Source organism: Aquarana catesbeiana, linkage group LG11 (assembly GCF_042186555.1).
Source record: "Aquarana catesbeiana isolate 2022-GZ linkage group LG11, ASM4218655v1, whole genome shotgun sequence".
Classification (NCBI taxonomy): domain Eukaryota; kingdom Metazoa; phylum Chordata; class Amphibia; order Anura; family Ranidae; genus Aquarana; species Aquarana catesbeiana.
The window spans coordinates 172,657,244-172,683,738 of NC_133334.1; the positions used below are offsets into that span (position 1 = coordinate 172,657,244).

Genomic DNA, 26,495 nt, shown 5'->3' on the forward strand with positions numbered 1-26,495 from the left:
AGGAGGTGGTAGTGCTCCTTGATATGGGGAGTGTGGTTACGCTACTCTGAACAGACAGGTTGCAGGGAAAGTTGATACCAGGGGAACAGGTCAGGGTCATCTCTGTGCATGGTGATGTTAAAGCCTATACGATGGCCTGTGTAACCCTGTCCACACCAGCAGGAACTGCTATGTTTAAAGTTGGGGTGATCCTGATAATGCCTCATGACTTGCTAATCGGCCATATTTTGGGAATCGTATGAACAAAAGCTTAAGGGAGGAACCCTCAGAGGTAGTGATTAATACTAAGTTGCAGAATGTGAATAGTGATGAAATGTACCAGATGATGTGTGAACCTGCAGTAGCTGACCCAGGTTCCTGGGTGTGCTTGCGGGAGTGGAGGCAGAAAGTACTTCCTCTGAGCCAGATTTGGCAGATCTCGGGGGCTCCCGGGAGGATTTTCTTAGTGCTCAAATTAGGGACTCCACTTTGATCCCCACCAGGGATCAGGTCACAGTGTTAGACGGTGAGTCACAGCAACCTGGGGTGGATATGCAGTTCCCCCATTTTGCTGTGAATCAGGATTTGTTGCACAGAATAGCCAAAGACAACCTTTTAAGTCTAAATTGTTACATTTGACTGACAGACATGTACTTGGGGGTCACCTTGGGGCGGCTAAAATTCAGGAAATTAAAGACTACTGTGAGTCCTGCCCCACCTGTCAAAGAACTGCCCCAACATCCCATTTTCGCAGTACGCTGGTATCACTTTCAATTATCAAGGTTCCCTATGATCGCATAGCCATGGACTTGGTGGGCCCCTTACCCAAGTCAGCTAGGGGACACTAATACATTTTAGTTGTCCTTGACTATGCCACTAGGTATCCAGAAGCGGTCCCTTTAAGAAATTGCACGTTGTTTCACATGTTCATGAGAACAGGGTTCCATCCAAGATCTTGATGGATCAGGGTACCCAATTTATAGTTACATACTGTATATACTCGAGTATAGGTCGTTCCGAATATAAGCCGAGGCCCCTAATTTACCAAAACAAACTGGGAAAAACTTATTGACCCAAGTATAAGCCGAGGGTGAGAAATGCAGCAGCTACTGTAAGTGGAAAAAGAGGGTCAACAATGCCCATCTACAGCTGCATGCCTCCCTATGTCCTGTGCAGCCTGCATGTGTCCTGTGCATGTGTCCTGTGCAGCCTACCTGTGTCCTGTGCATGTGTCCCTGTGTCCTGTGCATGTGTCCTGTGCATGTGTCCCTGTGTCCTGTGCATGTGTCCCTGTGTCCTGTGCATGTGTCCCTGTGTCCTGTGCATGTGTCCTGTGCATGCCTCCGTGTGCCGATCTGCAGCCTCCGTATGCCGATCTCCATCCTCCGTGTGCCGCTCTGCATCCACCAATCAGCGTGTCAAAAATAACATTCGCCAGCCATTCTACTATTCAAAAGCCGCGCCTCCTCCTCGTCTGTGATAGGCAGAACACTCCATTTCCCAGCAGTCAGCGGTCAGCCTATCACGGACATTCTCTCATCCCCATACCATGGACGAGGATGAGAGAGTGTTAAACGAATGAATGCAGCACTGGCAACTAAACCACACTTAGAAAATAAGTGTATATCTAAAAAAATGTTAAATATATAAAAAGTGAGGAATACAAATGCAATCACTAAAATGGTATTATATATGATCAAAAGAGAAAATTGCAACTATTGCATAAAGTGCTAGACTGGAACATGTGACATACGAAAAGACAACGCTAGCAACTAGAAGAATCTAGGGATACATAGCGCCAGCATTAGCAAAAAGTGACTGTGACTAAAAAAATATATTTTGACACACATAAAAGTGACATAAAAAACTGAGATGAATGTGTAGATTCCCTGAGAGAAATCCAACTGGTCAGCGATGCCAGGCTTACAGCCTTTCAGCCTACATAGAACACACTCAGTCACCTGGAATATTGCAGTTTCTACAGGCAAATAAGATGGAAACTGGATCGTTGCCAATGAGATGGGTGCTTGAGGATAGAGGACATCATATTCCACCTGGTTATAGACAATCACCTGCTTTAGCCTCAGAGGTGCCTCATCAGAGGTACTTTAGAACCACAATGATCACAGTGACAAAAGGGCAAACTATCACTGGAGAAGAACCCTCTCCACTATCACCATTGGTGCTTTCAGCCCTTCTGTCTTTATTCTGTTGGGGCAATCTGCACGCCACACTTTGTTGTAGAGTATATCAGATTTTGTCAAAGCAGTAGAAAAGTATTTAACTTCAGTCAGGAGTCATCAGTGTGAAGCCATATTCTGAGCAGCATGTTTTTTCAGGATGAGAGAATGTCCATGATAGGCTGTACACTGACTGCTGGGAAATTGAGTGTTCTGCCTATCACAGACGAGGAGGAGGCGCGGCTTTTGAATAGTGGAATGGCCGCCAAATGTAATGTATCACACGCTGGCCACCGTCTGTCTGCATGACATGCTGATCATGTAGGCAGATGGCGGTGACTCGAGTATAAGTCGAGGGGGGCACTTTCAGCCTAAAAAAAAGGGCTGAAAATCTCGACATATACTCGAGTAAATGCGGTAGTTGGTAAGGTTGAATAAAAACAACAGTCCATACAGTTCAAGCTGTGTTGGTGTGCGTGTGTGCATGTAGAAAATAATTTCCCATATCCCTGTATATTGTTTCCGATAAGATGCACATCCAAGAGTCTTTTAAAACTATCCATACTTTCTGCCGACACCACCAATTGGGGAAGAGCGTTCCACATCCTTACCGCCCTGACAGTGAAAAACCCCCTACGCAGCTTAAGGTTAAGGCTTCTCTTCCAGTCTCATCATGTGGCCCTGTGTCTTCTTACACTCCCTGGGACTGAAAAGTTTCAAACATTGAGATATTTGTATATTGCTATCATATCCCCCTCAAGCGTCTCAATGTCAAAAGTGATGAAGGAGCTCTATAAACTGTTTAAAATTAAACACTTGCGGACATCAATGTATCATCCACAAACTGACAGGTTGGTGAAGCGATTCAACAAAACCTTAAAGGGGATGCTAAAAAAAGTAGTTGAAGAGGATGGTTGTGATTGGGATTGTTTGTTGCCTCACTTGTTATTTGCCATACGAGAGGTTAGCCAGGCCTCCACGGGCTTCTCTCCCTTTGAGTTGGTTTATGGCAGACACCGCCATGGACTACTGGATATAGCTAAAGAGACATGGGAACAAGAAGCTTCCCCTTATTGGAGTGTGGTGGAACACAGTGCACAAATGCAGTATCGAATGATAAAAGTTATGCCCATAGTTAGGGAACATTTTTAGGCTGCGCAAAAGGCCCAGAGTCGTGCGTACAACCGGTCTGCCAAGGTTAGCGAATTTAAACCTGGGGATCAGGTTTTTGTATTGGTGCCTACAGTAGAGAGCAAGTTTCTCACTAAATGGCAGGGACCCTTTGAGTTGAGAAGGTGGGAAACATAAGATCTATATAAGATATATAAGATCTATATAAGATCTATCAGCCAACAAAAAGTAAACCCTACCAGATTTACCATTTTTATCCAATCAAACCATGGAAAGAAAGAGAAGTTTTGACAGTCAGTCAGAAGGTCCAGGAAGATCTAGATGTCCAAATTAGGAAGGTATAGATTGCAGAGGGCCTTTTCCCCTTCTCAAAAACAGGAGTCCAAGTAAGTTTTGCAGAGAAACCAAGACATTTTTTTCAAATCCCATACCGCATACCTGAGACAAACCGGAATATTGTCTCAGCAGAGCTTAAAAGTACACTATATTGTCAAAAGTATTGAGATGCCCGCCTTTACACGCACCTTAATGGCATCCCAGTCTTAGTCCGTAAGGTTCAATACTGAGATGGCCAATCCTTTGCCGCTATAACAGCTTCAACTCTACTGGGAAGGCTGTGCACAAGGTTTTGGAGTGTGTCTATGGGAATGTTGGACAATTCTTCCAGAAGAGCATTTGTGAGGTCAGGCACTGATGTTGAAAGAGAAGACCTGGCTCGCAGCCTCTGCTCTATTTCATTCCAAAGGTATTAAGTATGAAACAATGTTGCACTACTAGTGATAAAAATTAAAAGTAGGTAAAAAATAGTAAAGCAGCTAGCATAAACAGTATAGTAAACTGCACAAACAAGTGAAAAGATAAAAAATGCAGCGCTAGTGTGTAACAAAGTGCGAAAGTAAAGTATCACCTCACGTGCAAATATAAAGCTGATAGTAACTTGTAGGCCAGATATCAACGTGAACAATATACAACAATAAAAGGACAAACAAATCAGGAAAGTTTGTCACAGGTAGGTGAAAATGTCCATGTAAGACAGTAAAAAAAAAAAAAATGTAACTAAAACTATCTGTGATAAACCAAAAAAAGAGGAGATTCTTCAGTAAAATGAAGTCCCATGTGTAGATGATGCCTGTAGATGATAGTAAATCAACCACTATATGTGACAGGAATAACCTCTTCATATATTTGCCGCATCAAGATGGAAATATTGAAGGAATGGGTACGCTTACCATGAGAAGTGGACACACTCACCATACGGCGGTGGGTCAATCAGGTGATTGGTTTCAACAATCTGGCAGATATTTGATGGAAGGAGCTGGTGTGGAGATACGCCTCAATACTTCCGTCAAAATCCATGGTAAGCAAATGGTGTAGCTAGGACAGCCCAGCTAACGAACTTGGACTCCCATCCGATGGTCACACTTAATAGGATGTACGAACTCCAAATGGTGTCACATCAAACCATAAAAAAGGAAAGAAGAGAAGGGCCTCCACATCCCTGAGCCTTTGTGCTTTCTGACACCACGCGATACTGTTTTTTATCTTTTACTTTTTATGTGATCACTCCCTGTACCCACCCGACTAGGTGGATTGTACTGTTAAGCTTTTGCTGTTTTAATAAATTTTTATTTTTGGATTTACGCACTATGTGGAGGCCCTTCTCTTCTTTCCTTTTTTATGGTTTGATCAGCTTTATATTTGCACGTGAGGTGATACTTCACTTTCGCACCTTGTTACACACCAGCACTGCATTTTTTATCTTATCCCGAAGGTATTATATCAGGTTCAGGTCAGGACTCTGTGGAGGCCAGTCAAGTTCCTCCATTCCAAACGAACTCATCCATGTTTTTATGGACCTTGCTTTGTGCACTGGTGCGCAGTCATGTTGGAACAGGAAGGGACCATCCACAAACTGTTCCAACAAAGTTGGGAGCATGAAATTGTCCAAAATGTCATGATATGCTGACACCTTAAGAGTTCCCTTCACTGGAACTAAGGGGTCAAGCCCAACCTCTAAAAAACAACCCCACACCATAATCCCCCCTCCACCAAATGATTTGGACCAATGCACAAAGCAAGGTCCAAAAAGAATTTGACAAAGATTTCACTTTTCCAAGAGGCTAAGGAAAAAATGCATTTGCCACACCAGAGGGGTTATGGCAGTATGCCAGAATGCCATATGGGTTGCATAGGGCCCCAGCCACTTTCCAGAGAGCCATGGACTTCACGAGAGATTCTCAGAAGCCTACCTTGATGACATCGTCATCTTTAGTCACGACTGGGAGAGTCATTTACAAAAAGTCCAGTTAGTGTTAGATGCATACCCAGAAAAAAGCAAGATTGGGTTGGAGAAGGCCCGCTATTTGAGTTCTGTTGTAGGTAGAGGAGTAATTAAGCCCCAACTGAACAAGGTGGAGGCCATCTAGAAGTGGTCCCATCCACTCTCAAAAAAACAGGTGCGTTATTTCCTTGTTATTGTGGGGTATTATAGGAGGTTTATTCCCAACTTTGCCAGCTTAGCAGCGCCTTTGACAAATCTCACAAGGGAAGAAATTCCACTGTTGTTCACTGGAGTACTAAAGCAGAAGCAGCGTTCTGCTGTTTAAAGCAAGCTTTAAGTCAGGAACCAGTACTAGTAGCTCCAGACTTTCAGAAAAAGTTTCTGGTACAAACTGAAGCTTCAAAGTTGGGTCTGGGTGCAGTCCCAGGTGGTTGGGGGGTGAGCACCTTGTTGTGTACTTGAGCTGGAAACTCACATCAGCTGAGTGGAACTATTCCATTGTGGAAAGGGAGTGTCTGGCAATAAAATGGGCTCTGGAGACACTCCGCTACTACCTGTTGGACCGACTCTTAAAGCCATGTGCCCCTTACACGGATGGCCCAAAATAAAGATAGGAACTCTAGAATCACCCGGTGGTTTCTCGCCCTACAGGATTTCAAATTTGTAGTGGTGCATAGACCGGGGACAGTACATGAGAATGCAGATGCCCTTTTTGACCTAGAACGGGGGGGGGGGGGGGGGGGGTTATGTAGAGAGTCAGCCTGGGGCAGGGTTAAGAGAGGTCAGGTAGATTCCCTTCAGGCCTAGTTATTAATCAGCTGGTCTGAGAGGTTGGAGGTGGCTATTTTGCTATCAGTGGGGAAGAGACCTGCATGTGGTCTGGAAGGCTCCACGAGTGAACTGTGACCTGCTGGGTGAGCTGACCTGTAAAAGAGACTTTAGCTCTGGATAGAGCACTTAAAGTTAGCCCTATAAGGCTTTCTGGTGCTGAACTGACGTTTACCTGTGTGTGAACTGTATTTAAAGACTCACCTGTCATTTTTTTTTGTTTGTATTTGTTTTCATGCTAAATAAAGCACTTTTTACGGTGATCGAACTGTCTTCCAGTCGCCTGTTTACCACTCTGATCCTGACAATATGTAAAATTAGTGACATGATTAGGGGCAGGTTTTATTCTGTCACAGTGCTACTTCAAAGCTGCTAAGGAAGGTGATAGAAGCAGCATAATTATAATAAATTGTTCCCTATGCTTCTGTTTAGCATTTTTTTTGCGCAACAGAATTGATACATGTCTCCTTTTGTTTACCCTCTACTCAACATCAACTCTGCATTCTACTCAGGAAAACCCACCTAGCGTATTCTTCAGTAAATACCTCAAGAAGACCTTTGAATAAACAATTTTCAAATAAATGTTTCACATATATTATTACTGTGATACATACAAGAACCTTGTAAAAAAATAACTCAAAGCTGATATTTTAACTTTTTGGCTGGTAATTAAAATACTGGCTTTATTTTGTAGTACTGTATAACAAATGGTAAATGAAAATCTTATGTCAGTGGTGAAAGTTGTAGATAATTTGCTGTTGCATTTTTAGTAGCTTCATAGGGAAGAAAGTGACTTAAGCCCATTAAGAATACAAATTAAAATACATTTTCAGATAGCCGTGGGAAGAGAACAGAAGCCAGAAAATTACCAGCAATGAAATATTAATACAACATTTCATTTTTTCTAGATATTGATGAGTGTGAACTGTTTGGGCAAGAAATCTGCAAAGAAGGAAAATGTGTGAACACGCAACCCAGCTATGAATGTTACTGCAAACATGGCTACTACTATGACACCCGTTTACTGCAATGTATGGGTAAGAAAACTATGCAAAACTCTGCCTGGAGTTTATCAAAAAAACTGTAGATGCAGTTCAATTCTGAGCAATACTAATTACTTAGGCCACTGTAGATGTATTTATACACAGTTGTGTTTGTTTAATTACCCTCTAGGGCATTTTTTTACATTGTTTGCACACATAATGAAATCTGCATTTATGACTACCAGAATATTTTATATTTTCTGAAAGCAGAGATCCTGTAGAATAAAAAGATGGTAATTGCAATGTTTTATGTTGTACAAAATTTGCTCAACTATATTTGCTCAAGCTATATTTTCAGGGAAAAAAACCACACTAAAATAATTTTTAGAGCACACAAACACAATTGAATCCCCAAGAAGAGGTGGTGTGGAAGAAATAGATACCAAATGGTGGAAAAAAATGGTGGAAAAATTATGGTACTCAAAACTATCAATGGGCAATGCATTAAATGTCTCTACAGCTCAATAGTTTAGAGTAAGCAATAAATTAGAGACGAGAATGACAAGAGAGACCAAAAACCATGGGGGGAATCTGGCAGGAAAGGGAGAGGGGTAATCACTTTTAGATCACTGCCAAGAGCTGGCATTAAAAAACAAATATAATTTCATGGCTGTTACTGCAGCAATGAGCTGGTTGGAAACCCTTCATATTCTGGACATACAGTCAGGTCCATAAATATTGGGACATCAACACAATTCTAATCTTTTTGGCTCTATACACCACCACAATGGATTTGAAATGAAACAAACAAAATGTCATTTAACTGCAGAATTTCAGCTTTAATTTGAGGGTATTTACATCCAAATCAGGTGAACGGTGTAGGAATTACAACAGTTTGTATACGTGCCTCACACTTTTTAAGGGGCCAAAAGTAATGGGACAGATTAACAATCATCCATCAAACTTTCACTTTTTAATACTTGGTTGCAAATCCTTTGCAGTCAATTACAGCTTGAAGTCTGGAATGTATAGACATCACCAGACGCTGGGTTTCATCCCTGGTGATGCTCTGCCAGGCCTCTACTGCAACTGTCTTCAGATCCTGCTTGTTCTTGGGGCATTTTCCCTTCAGTTTTGTCTTCAGCAAGTGAAATGCATGCTCAATCGGATTCAGGTCAGGTGATTGACTTGGCCATTGTATAACATTCCACTTCTTTCCCTTAAAAAACTCTTTGGTTGCTTTTGCAGTATGCGTCGGGTCATTGTCCATCTGCACTGTGAAGCGCCGTCCAATGAGTTCTGAAGCATTTTGCTGAATATGAGCAGATAATATTGCTTGAAACACTTCAGAATTCATCCTGCTGCTTTTGTCAGCAGTCACATCATCAATAAATACAAGAGAACCAGTTCCACTGGCAGCCATACATGCCCACGCCATGACACTACCACCACCATGCTTCACTGATGAGGTGATATGCTTTGGATCATGAGCAGTTCCTTTCCTTCTCCATACTCTTCTTTTCCCACCACTCTGGTACAAGTTGATCTTGGTCTCATCTGTCCATAGGATGTTGTTCCATAACTGTGAAGGCTTTTTTAGATGTTGTTTGGCAAACTCTAATCTGGCCTTCCTGTTTTTGAGGCTCACCAATGGTTTACATCTTGTGGTGAACCCTCTGTATTCACTCTGGTGAAGTCTTCTATTGATTGTTGACTTTGACACACATACATCTACCTCCTGGAGAGTGTTCTTGATCTGGCCAACTGTTGTGAAGGGTGCTTTCTTCACCAGGGAAAGAATTCTTTGGTCACCCACCACAGTTGTTTTCCATGGTCTTCCGGGTCTTTTGGTGTTGCTGAGCTCACCTGTGCTTTCTTTCTTTTTAAGGATGTTCCAAACAGTTGATTTGGCCACACCTAATGTTTTTGCTATCTCTCTGATGGGTTTGTTTTGTTTTTTCAGCCTAACGATGGCTTGCTTCACTGATAGTGACAGCTCTTTGGATCTCATATTGAGAGTTGACAGCAACAGATTCCAAATGCAAAAAGCACACTTGAAATGAACTCTGGACCTTTTATCTGCTCCTTGTAAATGGGATAATGAGGGAATAACACACACCTGGCCATGGAACAGCTGAGCAGCAAATTGTCCCATTACTTTTGGTCCCTTAAAAAGTGGGAGGCACATATACAAACTGTTGTAATTCCTACACCGTTTACCTGATTTGGAAGTAAATACCCTCAAATTAAAGCTGAAAGTCTGCAGTTAAAGCACATCTTGTTCATTTCATTTCAAATCCATTGTGGTGGTGTATAGAGCCCAAAATATTAGAATTGTGTCAATGTCCCAATATTTATGGACCTGACTGTATGTAGTAAAAGGAACGTAGGTGATACTCCAAAACTGGTTTATTACCATGTTATATTAAAATACATGAAGAATCAAAAAATAAAGAAACTAGTTATGGACTCAAAACCAAATCATCCCAGAACTGTGTCTCTATAAAAACTTATCCCAAAAATCTAGACCAATGCATCATAAAAAACAATTTTATTATACATGTAACATATAGATCATTATAAAATCAACCATAGACCCCAAACCACCCTGTTAATATAGCACAATTATTTCACATTCTCATTCATCCTTGAAGTTGTAAATTGTGTACTGTCGGATCCTTGGTACTGTAATATTGGCTATGAGCAGAAGGGATGTGCAGAAAGTTCCTTAGTACGTTCGTTCAGGCATTTCCTCTCTCTGATCACCATCTTTTCAGTTTCGCTCCCTCCAACCGCCTAACAGTTGCCCGTAGAAACCTTCGCCACTTCAACCCTTCTCTATTCTGCTCCCGACCATTTCTTTGGCAATCTCACCCCTGTCTAGCCACTTCTGTCTACAATAGATCCCTGTCCTCCACCCTGGATGAGCTTGCCCCCCTCACTACACACAGAATCAGGCCCGACCCCTACAACCCTGGCAAACAGATGACAACAAAAGTCTCAAATAAATAAATGAGTGTGTTGCACTGCAAATGGTCACAATAAATGGGTGCAATCTACACCAAAACATACATCAAAGTGTAACTGTTGAACACCAATCTGATCACATAAATAATAATACACGTATCAAGTGTCATCCGTAATGCAATAAAGGATAAAACAATCAATTTAGCAATGGATTCTGTACATAACAAGTGAGTATAACAGGTGCTCAATGTCCATCACATTTAGCTTGTGCTTCTTGAGTGTTGAAAATCCCACATCTTGTGCATTAATCAAAGTGCTTCTGAAATCTTAATTATAAGGACCACTAGAAATTCACACTGGGCAGCGCAGGAGGATACTCATTCATTATTAACAGAAGTCTCAAAAAATGTAGCCACGCTCTCGAGCATCTGTGGAGTAAGACTAAGGCCCCTTTCACACTGGGGCGGGAGGTGCATCGGCGGTAAAGCGCCGCTATTTTTAGCGGCGGTATTCGGCCGCTGGCGGGGCGGTTTAAACCCCCGCTAGCGGCTGAGAAAGGGTGAAAAACCACCGCAAAGCGCCTCTGCAGAGGTGCTTTGCCGGTGGTATAGCCACAGTGCCCCATTGATTTCAATGGGCAGGAGCGGTGAAGGAGTGCTATACACACTGCTCCTTCACCACTCCAAAGATGCTGCTAGCAGGACTTTTTTTCCCGTCCTGCTAGGGCACCGTCCCAGTGTGAAAGCCCTCGGGGCTTTCACATTGGAGACAAAGCAGCGGCACTTTCAGGGCACTTTGCAGGCGCTATTTTTAGCGCTGTGGCACCTGCAAAGCGCCCCAGTGTGAAAGGAGTCTAAAATACACTTCTTGCTGCCACACTGCCAAGCAGACCTATTTTATCACTCTCATTAACCCCATTCTCATCCAGTCCCCATTAGCTCTTCTCTGCCCTTTAACACTCTACTTCGTCCTCCACTGCCTCCACCCACTAACTCACTCACTGCTCGGGAGATCGATATCCACTTCAAAAATAAGATTGATACAGATCGTAATGAAATCTCCAGTCTACAGTTATCTCCACCATTTAACACCCCATGTCCACAGGTACACTCAACACTTAGCTTATTTAACCACTTCCGGACCACCCGCTGTCGATATACATCGCTCATTTGACGTTAAATACCATTGTTATGGCAGCAGTTAGCTGCCATAACCCCGGTACTTTTTTCAACGGCGGGCGGTCCGCTTTCAGATAAAAGTGGTCTCAGCGGCGGATTCACCGCAAGATCACTTTTATCGGTGGCGGGAGAGGTGCCCACCCCCTCTGGTTGCATCCCGGATCCAGTAAGCGGCGGAGACGATCCGATCCTATCCCCTGATAGGCAGGAAGTTGAGTGAGGGAATGATGGCTCCCACTCGACTCCATATCATTGGATGACGGCAGCGACGTCAAACATCACTTCCGCCAATTGGCTTTAAAGGGAAAGGGAGAGAGAGAGGCTGCAATGGTGAGAGAGAGAGATAGAGAGAGAGAGAGGCTGAAATGGTATGAGAGAGAGGGGCTGCAATGGTGTGAGAGAGAGAGAGTGCAATGCTCAGCAGGCCATTTATTTTTACCTGTAAAAAAAAATGAGTTTGAGAGAGAGAGAGAGAGAGAGAGCGAGAGAGAGAGAGAGGCATAGTGAGAGAGAGAGAGGCATAGTGAGAGAGAGAGGCATAGTGAGAGAGAGAGAGAGATGCACCGTGAAATGATGAGAGAGATTATACAGATTGCAGCACCTTAATTCTTCCATTCCATGGTCCTTCACTTCTCCTATTCTCCTGCAGTCCTGCTGCCCTCACTCGTGACTCTGCATGCAGACTAGTGGGCGGAGCTGGCGCCACACGGGCTAGATGGAAGGAAGAGAAATCAAGCAGCACCACGGCGTTCTCCTGTTCCCCTCAGGCATATCAGTTCAGTGGGCGGCACCGGATCAGAAGAGGAGGCATTGCGGTGGCCGCCTCTGCTCTTCATTTTACTGACAGGCAACTGGGAAAGCTCCGAGCCAAAAGCGACCCCAGGGCACTGAGTGCAGGTGGCAAACACATGTAAAAAAAAAAGCCTGGTCCTTAGGTGGTTAACCCCGCTACTTTAGTTACATAGTTACATAGTTAGCCAGGTTGAAAGAAGACACAAGTCCATCTAGTTCAACCAAAAAAGAAAAAAATATATAATCCCATATACACAATCCTTCACCCACAGTTGATCCAGAGGAAGGCGAAAAATCCCAGCAAAGCATGCTTCAACTTGCTACAGCAGGGGAAAAAATTTCTTCCTGATTCCCTGAGAGGCAATCGGATTTTCCCTGGGTCAACTTTACCTATAAATGTTAGTACCCAGTTATATTATGTATATGTATATTTAGGAAAGAACCCAGGCCTTTTTTTAAAGCAATCTACTGAGCTTTCCAGAATCACCTCCGGGGGAGTCTATTCCACATTTTCACAGCTCATATTACTGTGAAGAAAGCTTTCCATATTTGGAGATTAAATCTTTTTTCCTCTAGACGTAATGAGTGCCTCCATGTCCTCTGTAATGACCTTAAAGTGAATAACTCAACAACAAGTTCACTATATGGACCACTTATGTATTGTGTACATACATGTTGATCAATCACAGTGGCGGCCCGTGCACTGTGGGGGCAGGGCCACTGTACCCCATCCATGCGCCCAGCCCCTTTTCAGGATGCCAGATGGATTCCTATGACTGGGGCGGGAGGGGTGGTACTTTTTGAAACACCTGATTAGAGCCAGAGGCTCTAATAGGCTTCAAAATAGGGTGGGCTTGGGACGCAGAGTGTGCGCCCTGATCCCACCCAATTGTGTGACGATAGCGAATTAATTTTTGCTATTTTCACACTAACCTTCCTTCCCGCCAATCAGGAGGCAGGGCGTCAGACCTGTTTCCTGATTGGCCAAAGCGCCAGGCCACCCTATTGGATGCCTGACGATTAGGAAGAAGAGCAGAGGAGACACGCACTGGAGCCGAGGTCCCCGGCGCTCTGGTGCATGGAGCTGCTGCCTGGCGGTAAGTGTCAGGGCTGCCAGAGCCGCACGCGTGGGGGGGTTGGGGATGCTGCCAGAGCCGCGAGCCCCACGAGTGGGGGGCTCAGTGGGCACAGGTTGGTGGCTGCATTTGACAGACAAGTGGCTGCATATGATGGGCACAAGTGGCTGCATTTGATGGGCACAAGTGGCTGCATTTGATGGGCACAAGTGGCTGCATATGATGGGCACAATGGCTGCATATGATGGGCAAAAGTGGCTGCATGTGACAGGCACAAGTGGCTGCATTTGACAGGCACAATTGGCTGCATATGATGGGCACAAGTGGCTGCATATGATGGGCACAAGTGACTGCGTTTGATGGGCACAATGACAGCATATGATGGTCACAGTGACTGCGTTTGATGGGCACAGTGGCTGCAATTGATGGGCACAGTGGCTGCATTTGATGGGCACAATGGCTGCATTTGATGGGAACAGTGAGGTTGAAATTGATGGGGGAGTTTCAGTATTTTTCAGTTTATTTGCGTCCCTCCCCCAAAATTTTTGAGCACCAGCCGCCACTGATCAATCATATCTTCTCAAGAGGGAATAGATTCAGTTCCTCTAATCTTTCCTCATAGCTGAGCTCCTCCATAACTTTTATCAATTTGGTTGCCCTTCTCTGCACTTTCTCCAGTTCCCCGATATCTTTTTTGAGAACTGGTGCCAAAACTGAACTGCATATTCCAGATGAGGTCTTACTAATGATTTGTACAGGGGCAAAATGGTATATCTCTCTCTGGAGTCCATACCTCTCTTAATACAAGAAAGGACTTTGCTCACTTTGGAAACCGCAGCTTGGCATTTCATGCTATTATTGAGCTTATGATCTACCAAACTACCAGATCCATCTCCACCACTGATTCCCCCCAGTTGTACTACCCCTAGTATGTATGATGCGTGCATATTCTTAGCCCCCAAGTGCATAACTTTACATTTATCAACATTAAACCTCATTTGCCACATAGTCACCCAGTTAGACAGCGCAGCTTGTAAATTGGAGACATCCTGTAAGGACGTTATTCCACTGCATTGCTTAGTGTCATCTGCAAAGACAGAAATGGTACGTTTAATCCCAGACCCTATATCATTTATAAAGATATAAAAAAAGTAAGGGTCTCAGCACTGAACCTTGGGGTACACCACTGATAACCTTAGACCATTCAGAGTAATGCCGCGTACACATGGTCGGATTTTAGGACGGGAAATGTTCGATGGGAGCTTGTTGTCGGAAATTCCAACCGTGTGTAGGCTCCATCGGACATTTTCTGTCGGAGTTTCTGACAAACAAAATTTGAGATCTGGATCTCAAATTTTCCGACAACAAAATCCGCTGTCGTAAATTCCGATCATGTGTACACAATTCCGACGCACAAAGTTGCAAGCATGCTTGGAATCAAGCAGAAGAGCCGCACTGGCTATTGAACTTCGTTTTTCTCGGCTCGTCGTACGTGTTGTCAGCAAATCCAATCGTGTGTACACGGCATAAGAGTCATTAACCACTATTCTCTGTATTCTGCCTTTTAGCCAGTTTTCTATCCATTTACAAATTGATCTTTCCAAGCCTGTAGACTTTACCTTACACATGAGCTGTGTGTGGGGAACTGTATCAAACGCTTTTGCAAAATCCCAGTATACCACGTCCACAGCCACCCCTCTGTCCAAGGTTTTACTTACCTCCTCAGAAAAATAAATCAGGTTTGTTTGAAAACTTCTGTCTTTCATGAATCCATGCTGTCTGTTGCTTAAAATATTTTCTTCCAGCAAGAACTCTCCAGTATCCTTCTGACTATAGAAGTTAAAGCGGAGTTCCACTTTTAATTTAATAAAAGTCAGCAGCTACAAAAGGTGTAGCTGCTGACTTTTAACAAACAGACACTCGCCTGTCCCATGGTCCAGCGACGGAGCCTCGTTCCTCTCCTCTTCCTCTCCACGGCGCCGTCATAGCAACTGTGGGCACCCGGCCATGACAGCTTGCGGCTTCATAGCCGGGTGCACACTACGCATGCGTGAGTCGCGCTGTGCTGCTTTCTGCTTGTGGCCAGGCAATCTTCTGAGACCTGTGACGTGTCCCAGAAGATTGCAGAGAGGGAGGGGCCACCTAGGGGAGAGGAGGAGTCACCTAGGCGGCCAAGAGATGGAAGCAGGAAGTGGGACAGGAAGTCCCTCTCAAAACAAGGTACCCCCCCCCCAAAAAAAAAATGACATGCCTACAGGTCCATAGTTACTTGGTAAAGACTTTGATTCCTTTTTAAATATGGACACCACATTGGCCCTAGGCCAATCCAGTGGTACTATTCCAGCCATTAACAAGTCCCTAATTATTAGAAACAATGGCCTTGAAATGACAGAGCTCAATTCTTTTAGGATCCGTGGGTGTATGCCATCTGGTCCAGGTGCTTTATCCACCTTTATTCTGTCCTAATATTTCTGGACCATATCACTTTTGAGCCACTGTGAATCATTTGGGGCTGTGTCAGTACCACCCCCATTATGGACAGGAGCTCCCCCATGCTTCTTTGTATACACAGAGCTGAAGAAAGTATTTAATAAATTTGCCTTCTCTATGTCCCCAGTCACCCACCCTAGATTATTTTGTAAAGGGCCTACATGCTCAGACCTGACCTTTTTACTATTAATATATTGACGAGATTGCTAAACTTTTTTCTTACGCTTACCTGCCCCCTGGCCCCTATTCCCTCTCAAATACTGCCGTCACCCTCTGGCTCTATCCTATACTTTCTAACTCTCTAAAACATGCACTAGTCACCCCCATACTTAAAAAGCCCTCCTTGGATCCCACCAATCTTAACAATGTATGCCCCATCTCTTTGCTCCCTTTTTCCTTCAAACTCCTTAATAGGGATGAGCCAAACACCCCCTCGGTTCGGTTCGCAGCAGAACATGCGAACATGCAAAAAGTTTTTTCGAACATGTGAACACCAGTAAAGTATATGGGACACGAATGTGAAAAAACAAAAGTGCTAATTTTAAAGGTTAATATGCAATTTATTGCCATAAAAAGTGTTTGGGGACCCAGGTCCTGCCCCAGGGGACATGTATCAATGCAAAAAAAAAGTTTTAAAAACGGCCGTTTTTTCGGGAGCAGTGATTTTAATAATGCTTAGAGTGAAACAATAAAAATGAAATATTCATTTAAATATCATGCCTGGGGGTGTCTATAGTATGCCTTTAAAGTGGGATGGACAGGGGGACAGTGGGATGGACAGAGGGACAGTGGAATGGACAGGGGGACAGTGGGATGGACAGGGGGACAGTGGGATGGACAGGGGGACAGTGGGATGCACAGAGGGACAGTGGGATGGACAGAGGGACAGTGGGATGGACAGAGGGACAGTGGGATGGACAGGGGGACAGTGGGATGGACAGAGGGACAGTGGGATGGACAGGGGGACAGTGGGATGGGCAGGGGGACAGTGAGATGGACAGGGGGACAGTGGGATGGACAGGGGGACAGTGGGATGGACAGGGGGACTGTGGGATGGACAGAGGGACAGTGGGATGGACAGGGGGACAGTGGGATGGACAGAGGGACAGTGGGATGGCTTTAATGAAATCAGGCAGAAGCTACGAGAAAACGAGACTGTGTATTCAATGGCTTACCTAGCTCGGTTAAGAATGGAGGATAGAGGGAAGGTTTTGTTTTTCACCACAGCTGAACAGGCCCATGAATGGCTATGGATTAATAAAAGGACACCTCCCAAAGATTAGGGAATTCCGGGTAGTGGCAATCCATATTGAAATATATTTTTGAATTAGTTCCCTTTTTGATTGAACCCTCCCCCCCCCTTTTTTTTTTTTTGTTTGGGGCTTATTTTTAAGGCACGTCTATTATATAAAACATGTTTTTCTGCAGTGATTTTTTAAGTATATACAAATATAAAGAAAAAGGAAAAAAAAAACTTTTTTTTTTTTTAATGCAGATTGCTGTCAAAATGAAAACACTTTACATTTTTTATATGTAACCCCTCCTTTTTTGTGTGGTATATTAATTGGATAGAAATAAATGTATGGAACTGCTTTGATTAGTTGGGAGTATACAAATTAATATAGTATATTTGATGTATTGAATTGCACATCTGCACTTTATTGGACACGTGTCAGTTATATAGCAGTGGTCATCAACCCTGTCCTCAGGGCTCACCAACAGGCCAGGTTTGTAAGATAACTGAAATACATCACAGGTGATATCATTTTCTGCTCAGTGATTACAGTATTCTAGTCTACATTTCCCCAAGGTAATACATAAAACCTGGCCTGTTAGTGGGCCCCGAGGACAAGGTTGATGACCACTGATATATAGGACAGCTTGGGTATTTTCTGTATATTTGCATTCTTTGAATTGCACATTTGCACTTTATTAGACATATGTCAGTTATATATAGGATTGTTTGGGTAATTTTCGTACCACTGCACTTTATTAATCTATTTACAGATGGGTTTAAGAAATGGCACAACAGGGGAATATTTTATATTTTATGTGGGATGGGGGTGGGAAGGGAGGGGGACTATCTCTGGGCTACCCCTGAAAGGGGAAGAGGCGAGGGGGGGCGGGGGAGAGAGTAGAGAACCTGGATATATATGTTATATACCCCGGGAAAACAAATTTTCTTTTTGAAGCTCCCGAACCACTCCCTTTCCCTCTTTTTTTTTATATAGGTAATATAGCAATATAGGTAATGCCATATGCAGGCAATGTCTCATTTTTTTATTTTTTGCACCCTGAATTAATAAAATATTTTGACGTTTTGAGGGATAAGAGGTTTAGAATAGATGTAATATCGATATCAATGGCTGCAGCGACACTACTGTACTTAAAACAGATAAGCATAATGGAAGATAGGATGCCGAGTGGGTATAGCCCCTATTAATTACCAATTACGGGAAATATGAGTGAGCAATGTATTTTTATATCATGGAATGTAAGGGGAATGGGGGCAACCACTAAGAGAAGCCAGATATTTACGATTATTCAACAGACCAAGGCAAAAATAGTATGTTTGCAGGAATTGCATATGATAAAAGACAACTTAAGACATTTGAAGAAGCCCTGGGTTAAATCATATTTACCATTCATATCATACGTCCTATTCAAGGGGAGTGTCTAGGCTGAAACACAGATCGGTGCCGTGGGAGTGTATTAGCTATAGATGTGACCCTGATGGTAGATATGTGTTTATCTATGGAATATTATCTGCTTTACCATTTGTTCTTATGGGCAGGGCTTTTTTTCTCAGAGAATAGGTGCAGGAACTCCCCCCTTCTGAGTTACCCTTCATTTCTGCTCCCTACCCACCTCTGAGCATTGTCCCTTGGTTCAACCAACTACCCACCACCCAGTACCAACCTTTTTAGAGAATACAGAACCAAGTATCATCTTGTGCTACGCATGGAATTTGTTAATGATAACAAGAAAAGCAGTAAAATAGAGCGCAGTAAGTAACAATAGACCCCACCCCAACAACAGTAGACCCCCCAGCAACAATAGACCTCACCCCTGCAACAATAGATTGCCCACACAACAATATACCTCCCCCCAGAAACAATGGACCCCCTGCAACAAAATACCACCCCAGCAACAATAGACCCCCAGCAGCCGGCATCAATAGACCCTCCAAGAGCCAGCAACAATAGACCTCTCCCTCAACAGTAGATCCCTCCCAGCAACAATTGACCCCCCCCAGCAACATAACACCCCCCATTGGCAAAAATAGACCTCCATACAAAAACAGATTCCCCAGCATCCAGCATCAAAAGACCCTCCAGCACACCCCAGCACTCTTTGCTTTTATTTGCATTCATTGCTGGAGGTGCCACAACTGCGTTCCCCCTGAAAAAAAGCCCTGCTTATGGGAATCTATAATGCAGGTAGTGAAGGATGCAGTGCTGTTTATTACTCAATACCCTGATGCATAGGTGATATGTATGGGGGACTACAATATGATACTGGACTCAACTTTAGATAGATAAGGGGGTGCAATCTTAAAACGGGCGAGTAGAGAAAATACGTTAAAAAGTCTTCTTGGTGAGGTAGGATGGTCTGAATTGTGGAGAGTTGGGAACCCACAGACTAGGATCTATTCGTGGGCAGCCCCAGGTGGAGGGTGTCTATCTCGAATTGACATGGTATGTGCGAATGACAAAGTACCACCATTGGTGCATTCGATTGCTTATCACCCCCAGGGGATTTCTGATCACTCCCCACTAATTAAAGTTTGGGTTAAGTATCGGCGCTAGGGGGAGCCAACCAATCTGGAAAATGCACCCATATTGGCTATCTCAGATTGGGACTCATGATCGTATTCCAGAGCAGTTAAATGTTTTTTAGAGGCACATGAGAACTATGCAATGAATGGTACGGTATGGGATGCATTTAAGACATATCTGCAGGGGAAACTGAATTTAACCATATCCCGTATCAAACAATCCAGTAGGCAAGGAGAGGAGGAAATAGCTAAACGATGTGTACAAGCAGAAGATGAAGTTGTATCTAATCCCTCAAGTGAAAATCAGGCAAGGTGAAAGTCTTTTTAGGTTATATAAGGGACAAATAGAAATAAAGGCTAAACGGAAACAATTTTTTATGAGGCAAAAAATGTTTTAACAAGGGAACCAGTCTAGCAGATGACATGCATTTATTGCCAAACAGCAAACAACAACCTCGGCTATCTCTAAGATACGAAATGAACAAGGGATACTGGCCAGTACAATAGAAGAAATCATACAATGGTTTTATGAGTTTTATGTTTAGATGTACGCTACTTGCACTGAGGAGGATATAGAGAGGTATCTGGAGGAGGTAGTGTACCTGGAAATAACAAAAGAAAATGCAAAATTTATGGACGGGGAGATCATGGAGGAAGAAGTAAGGGAGGCAATCTCATCGTTAGCTACTGGTAAATCCCCAGGACCAGATGGGATACCCCTGGAAGTGTACAGTCGATATACAGTCAGGTCCATAAATATTGGGACATCAACACAATTCTAATCTTTTTGGCTCTATACACCACCACAATGGATTTGAAATGAAATGAACAAGATGTGCTTTAACTGCAGACTTTCAGCTTTAATTTGAGGGTATTTACATCCAAATCAGGCGAACAGTGTAGGAATTACAACAGTTTGTATATGTGCCTCCCACTTTTTAAGGGACCAAAAGTAATGGGACAATTGGCTGCTCAGCTGTTCCATGGCCAGGTGTGTGTTATTCCCTCATTATCCCATTTACAAGGGCAGATAAAAGGTCCAGAGTTCACTTCAAGTGTGCTATTTGCATTTGGAATCTGTTGCTGTCAACTCACAATATGAGATTCAAAGAGCTAAGGCATGCGTTAGGTGCTCAGTTTGGTAGAAAAAGTATTAATATATCAAAATTCCCCCTAATTGGAATATTAAGAACCCAGGGACCAAGAGGATTAATATCTAAATTATATACATATTTAATGCAGGTTAAGATATGGGATGCCCCGCTCCAGATTAAGAGGAAGTGGCAAAAGATTTGTACATCTATAAAAGATGAGACTTGGAAGGAGGCATGTAAATCACACTTGGTAGTGTCGCCTGCAAGTAATAAAAGATTGATACAGTTATATATAATACATCAAGCTTATCTGGCACCCCGCAAATTTAAGTTAATGGGATGAACGGAGAATGTGGAATGTGCAAGGTGTTGTTTACCAGAGGCCAACCTTGAGCGTGGTCCTGATATTGGAGAAAGGTCTTGGATATATTGTCAAAAGTGCTGGGAAAATGTATCCCATTTACTCCAGAGGTCTGCTTGCTGGGACTGATGGAGAGCCAGAGGGTGACTGGATATGCCAAGACCTGTCTACAAGAACCGTTATTTATGGCACGCAAGCAAATCATCCTTAGGTGGATGCAACAAATATCCCCCTCAAGGGATCAATGGCTTAAAGCGATAAATCAAATACTCCCATATGAGAAATTAATGTACGAGCATAGAGGAACACCTCAGAAATATCATAGAATCTGGGATGGATGGTTAAACTCATTATAACTCTTAGTGGTAATTAATAATGTATAAGAGGGGCATAAACAGAAGGATTCTTTGATTTATGTAACCTAGGAAAAGTAGAGGAAGTGGAGGCTACAGCCAGGGTAAGTGGGTATCCTAACTCTTGTTCCTTGAGGGGGGAGTGGAGGAGGAAGTTTTTGCTTCTTTTCTTTCCTTTTGTTCCCTCCAGTCTCCATCCTCTTAAAAAAAAAAAAATTGATGTTAGTTTTTGGTGGCGTTTTTCAGGGTGAAATGAAACGTATAGTGATATATTCTTGGATTTTTGGTGTGCATTTATTAATATGAAAGAAACAAAGGAATTGATAATGATAATTAATTGGTGGGCGCGGTAATGGGCCCTGCTGTGAAATATTCGATCACAAATTGTAATTACATGCCCCTGTTAAACAGGGACAGAAAAATTGGGCCTTAGGCAGTGGTGGTGGTGCCTGAAAAATTGTCTAAAGGCATCGGTCAGACGGCTGGCTTTTCCTCTGACTGAACAAAGCCTCAGCAACACGTTGTCCAGCACCAGGAAATTGTAACCTCCCCAGGGTCTGGAAACGCATTGCACAAACTTTTCTTCAAGGCCTCCTTAAGATGTTTCATCCTCTGCTCCCTCTGCAAAGGCAGGATAATTTCTGAAACCTTACCCTTGTAACATGGACCAAGAAGGGTTGCCAGTCAGTATAGATCCCACTCCTTGATACCACGAATCCTAGGGTCCTTTCGCAGGCTTCGCAGAATCAGGGAGGCCATGCAGCGTAAGTTTGCATAGGCATTCGATTCTGAGACCTCTGGGTCACTAAGAATCACAAGACCCGTAACAACCTCCTCCCAGCCATGTACAACTCCTTGGGTTTCTAGGGGCTGAAAACCATCCCTTGAAGACTGCTGCTGAGTGTTATCCTCCACGTCCATGCTGACACAATCCTCCTCCTCCTTCTCTTCTTCCTGTGTGTTTGGCGTGCCCACAGGAATACTATCTGGATAAAGGGGGCATTGAGAGGTAAGGAAGTCCTCCTCTTCCTCCTGCTGTTCTGCCTCAAGTGCCCTGTCCATTATTCCATGAAGCGTGTGCTCCAACAGGAAGACAAGAGGGACAGTATCACTGATGTATGCATTGTAGCTGCTCACCATCCTCGTGGCCTCCTCAAATGGTGACAGGACAGTGCATGCATCCTTGATCAGAAGCCACTGGCGTGGCGAAAAAAAGCCAAGCTCCCCTGACCCTGTCCTGGTGCCGTACTCACACAGGTACTCCTTGATGGCTCTCTGTTGCATGTGCAGCTGCTGCAGCATTGCCAACATTGAGTTCCACCTGGTGGGCATGTCACAAATGAGGCAGTTGGTGGGCATGTTGCATTCCCTTTGAATGTCAACCAGCCGAGCACTGGCATTGTATGACCGGCGGAAATAATTACAGACTTTTCTAGCCTGCCTCAGGAGATCCTGTAAGCCTGGGTACCTGCTCAAGAACCGCTGCACCACCAAATTCAGGAGGTGTACCAAACATTGGACATGGGTCAAGTGTCCCTGTTGGAGGGCAGAGAGAAGGTTGGTGCCATTGTCACTTACAACCATTCCTGGCTGAGCCTGCCCCTGTAGAGCTGACAGAATCTCTGCCCTGTGTGGCTCCTGTCCCCTAAGCAGACCAACTCAAGCACCGCATGGCATCTTTTTGCCTGAGTGCTTGCGTAGGCCCTTGAATGCTTACGGAGCACCGCTGGTTCAGAGGACAAATCTGCAGAAGAGGCCATCGTGGAAGAAGAAGAGGAGGGGTGGAGGAGAGAGCTGTGGCAGAATCACCACTAGCATTTTAGAGGTGTGGTGGCGGAACAAGCTCCAACAATACTGAACCCTGTCCCAGCTGCCAGCAGAGCTACCCAGTGCACCGTGAAGGAAAGGTAACATCTCTGCCCATGCCTGCTAGACCATGAGTCAGCAGTAATATGCACCTTACTGCTGACTGCCCTGTCCAACTAGGCCAAAACATTGCCTTCCACATGCCGGTAGAGAACCTGAATGGCCTTCCGTGAAAAGAAATGGCGTTTTGGAACCTGCCACTGAGGTAGAGCATATTCCACAAATTCACGAAAGAGGGCAGAGTCTGCCAGCTGAAAAAGCAGCAGTTGCAGTGCCAGCAATTTGGCCAAGCTAGCATTCAGATGCTGAGCATGTGAATGGCTGGGACCGAATTTCTTTTTATGGTTTAGCAACTGGGGTAGGGAAATTTGCCTGCTAAAATCAGATGGACATGTACTGATAGCAGATTGGCTACAAGTACTTGGAACACCTATTGCTATGCCTTCATTCCTCTCAGTGCAGGTTTTTGAGAGGACTGGAGGTATAGTGGGGTTAGAGATCCCAGATGAGGAGCAAGGAAAAGTCCGCCTTTTTCTTTGATGTGTGTCTTTTAAGTGCTGTTGCCAACGGACTGCATGGGAGGTCGTCATATGTCTGGTCAAGCATGTGGTGCCCAAGCGGCTGCTGTTCTGGCCACGCTTGATCCGCTTCAGATATAGGTTGCAAACAGCACCTGTGCAATCTGCTGCACACGTGTCAAAAAAGGCCCACACCAAGGAACTTTTCAAAATCAGCAGGGAGTCAGCAGCTCCCTGCACCTGCGATGCAGTAGGGAGGCTGCCCTTAACCTTTATTTCATGTTCCATAAAATCATCAGACAGTGTGTGGTACAGTTGAAAATTAACGCGTTTCACGCTACAGCTAATGCTTACTCATAACCTCCTATCCTCAGGACAAACATAAGCAAATATATACTATCTGTATAACAATGGATCTGATCTCACCTGATGAGAGGACCCCTCCCATCCCAAACAAACGAGGAGCATCCAATCAAAAGGGTGGAACAGTTCCAAAGTAACATATATTGTACAATCTTGTCATGTGTTGGTTTGAAAAGAAAAGCACTCCTAACACACTACCATATAGGTCCACATAAAAAAATATATAAACCAGTGTGTACAATAAATGGTATCTATAAACAATAACTATATTTCCAGTGGACAAAAGAGCCAGGTAGATAGGGAGATAGTTGACACCCTATTCAAGTCACAGCCAGAACTTTACATTTTGCAGCTCACTTGTTAACATAAAGCTCAATATACATTATACATAACAAGAATAGTAAAACATATAAAAACATGATAATATCCATCAAAATACAGATACTCATTAACCCTTCTGTGTCCTCAAAAATTTTCATGGGTTAAGATGTAATATGTCAATTTTTTGGTGAAAAAATGCCTTTTTCATTGTTTGTCATAAAATTTTGCAAATTAGTAATTTTTCTTTATAAATTTTGGCCAAAATTTATATGGCTACATATCTTCGGTAAAAATAACCCTAATTAGTGTATATTATTTGGTCTTTGTAAAAGCTATAGAGTCTACAAGCTATGGTGCCAATCATTGAAAATAGATCACACCTGATTTACTGAAGGCCTATATCAGTTCTTGAGACACTAACAGGCCAGTAAAGTACAAGTACCCCCCAAATGACCCCTTTTTGGAAAGTAGACATCCCAAGGCCGCATGGTGACTTTTTTGAAGTTGTAATTTTTTCCCATAATTCTTTGCAAAATGAAGATTTTTTTTTTCTTTTGTCATATTAAGGCCACTTTCACACTGAGGCGCTATACAGGCGTTTTAACGCTAAAAATAGGGCCTGCAAATTGCCTCTCCTGTTTCCTGAGTGTTTCCACACTGGAGAAGTGCGCTTAAGGGACGTTAAATAAAGTTCTTCAAGCAGCATCTTTGGGGCGGTTTAGGAGCGGTGTATACACCGCACCTAAAATGCCCTGCTCAATGAGCACCTGATATGCCTTGCCCAATGTGCATCGCTGCTGAAGCACCTGCAAAATGCTTTGACAGTGGCACCTTGCGGGCACTTGTAACCCCTTTTTAACCCCTTTTGGGGGGTAAAAGTGCACCACTAGCGGTGGCAAAGCGCCGCTTAAACAGCGGTAAAGTGCCGCTAACACTAGCTGCGCTTTACCGCTACTGCCTCCACCGCCTCAGTGTAAAAGTTATTTCTCTCGCACAGCATATGCATATTTGCCATTACACCCCAAAACACATTCTGCTACTCCTCCTGAGTATGGCAATATTACATGTGTGAGACTTTTTCACAGCCCAGCCACATACAGGGGCCCAACATGCAGGGAGCACCGTCAGGTGTTCTAGGGACATAAATTACACATATATCACACTTTTGAAGGCCCTGGTGCACCAGGACAATGAAAATGCCCACAAAATTACTCTGTTTTGGGAAGCAAACACCCCAACATATAATCTATGATCTTTTGAACAGTTCATTTTTTCCAGGTTTTGGAAAATGTGGGAAAAAAATGAAAATGCATTTTTTTTTTTACACAAAATTGTGCATTTATAAGATATTTCACACATAGCATGTACATAGAAAAAATGACACCCCAAAGTACATTCTGCTACTCCTCCTGAGTATGGCGATACCACATGTGTGAGACTTTTACACAGCCTGGCCACACATACAGTACAGAGACCCAACATCGAAAAAGGCACCTTCCCGCATTCTAGGAGCATAAATTACCTAACAACCTATCACTTTTGAAGGCCCTTCATATTTTTAACACATAGCACATATACATACCAAGAACTACATTCCAAAATAAATTATTTTGAGGAAACAGGTAAAAAAAGTATTACCTGTGGTTTTAGTAGTGTCCACAGAGGAGAGAATTAATCCAGGCAGCAGGCAGCAGGCAGCAATGTGCTTAGCAACAACAATAGTAATTACCCAGGCAGCAGGCAGGAATATTGTCTATAGTCAGCACAAGGATATTGTCAGCACAGCCAAAGCATTTACCATAGGAATTGTCCAGGCAGATATAGCCAGCACAGCCATAATATTGGTCCCGGTACACTGTTACCTGCAGACACTCATTATTGTCCCGCTCTCCAGCCCTTCACAAACATACTGCCTCTTGCTACAGCTAATTATTTTGATAGTCCAGGTAGCAGGCA

At 43.6% G+C, this 26,495-nt stretch overlaps 1 protein-coding gene across 8 annotated transcripts in view; it reads left to right on the plus strand.

Annotated features, from left to right (window-relative positions):
* The window catches only part of LTBP3 (latent transforming growth factor beta binding protein 3), a 1,979,464-nt gene that overhangs the window by 1,368,995 nt on the left and 583,974 nt on the right, over nt 1-26,495 (plus strand). For all 8 annotated transcript variants that reach the window (XM_073605046.1, XM_073605047.1, XM_073605043.1 and 5 more), the window contains one exon: nt 7,308-7,436. In XM_073605046.1, the coding sequence (XP_073461147.1) occupies nt 7,308-7,436 (129 nt within the window). The remainder of the gene's footprint in view (nt 1-7,307; nt 7,437-26,495) is intronic.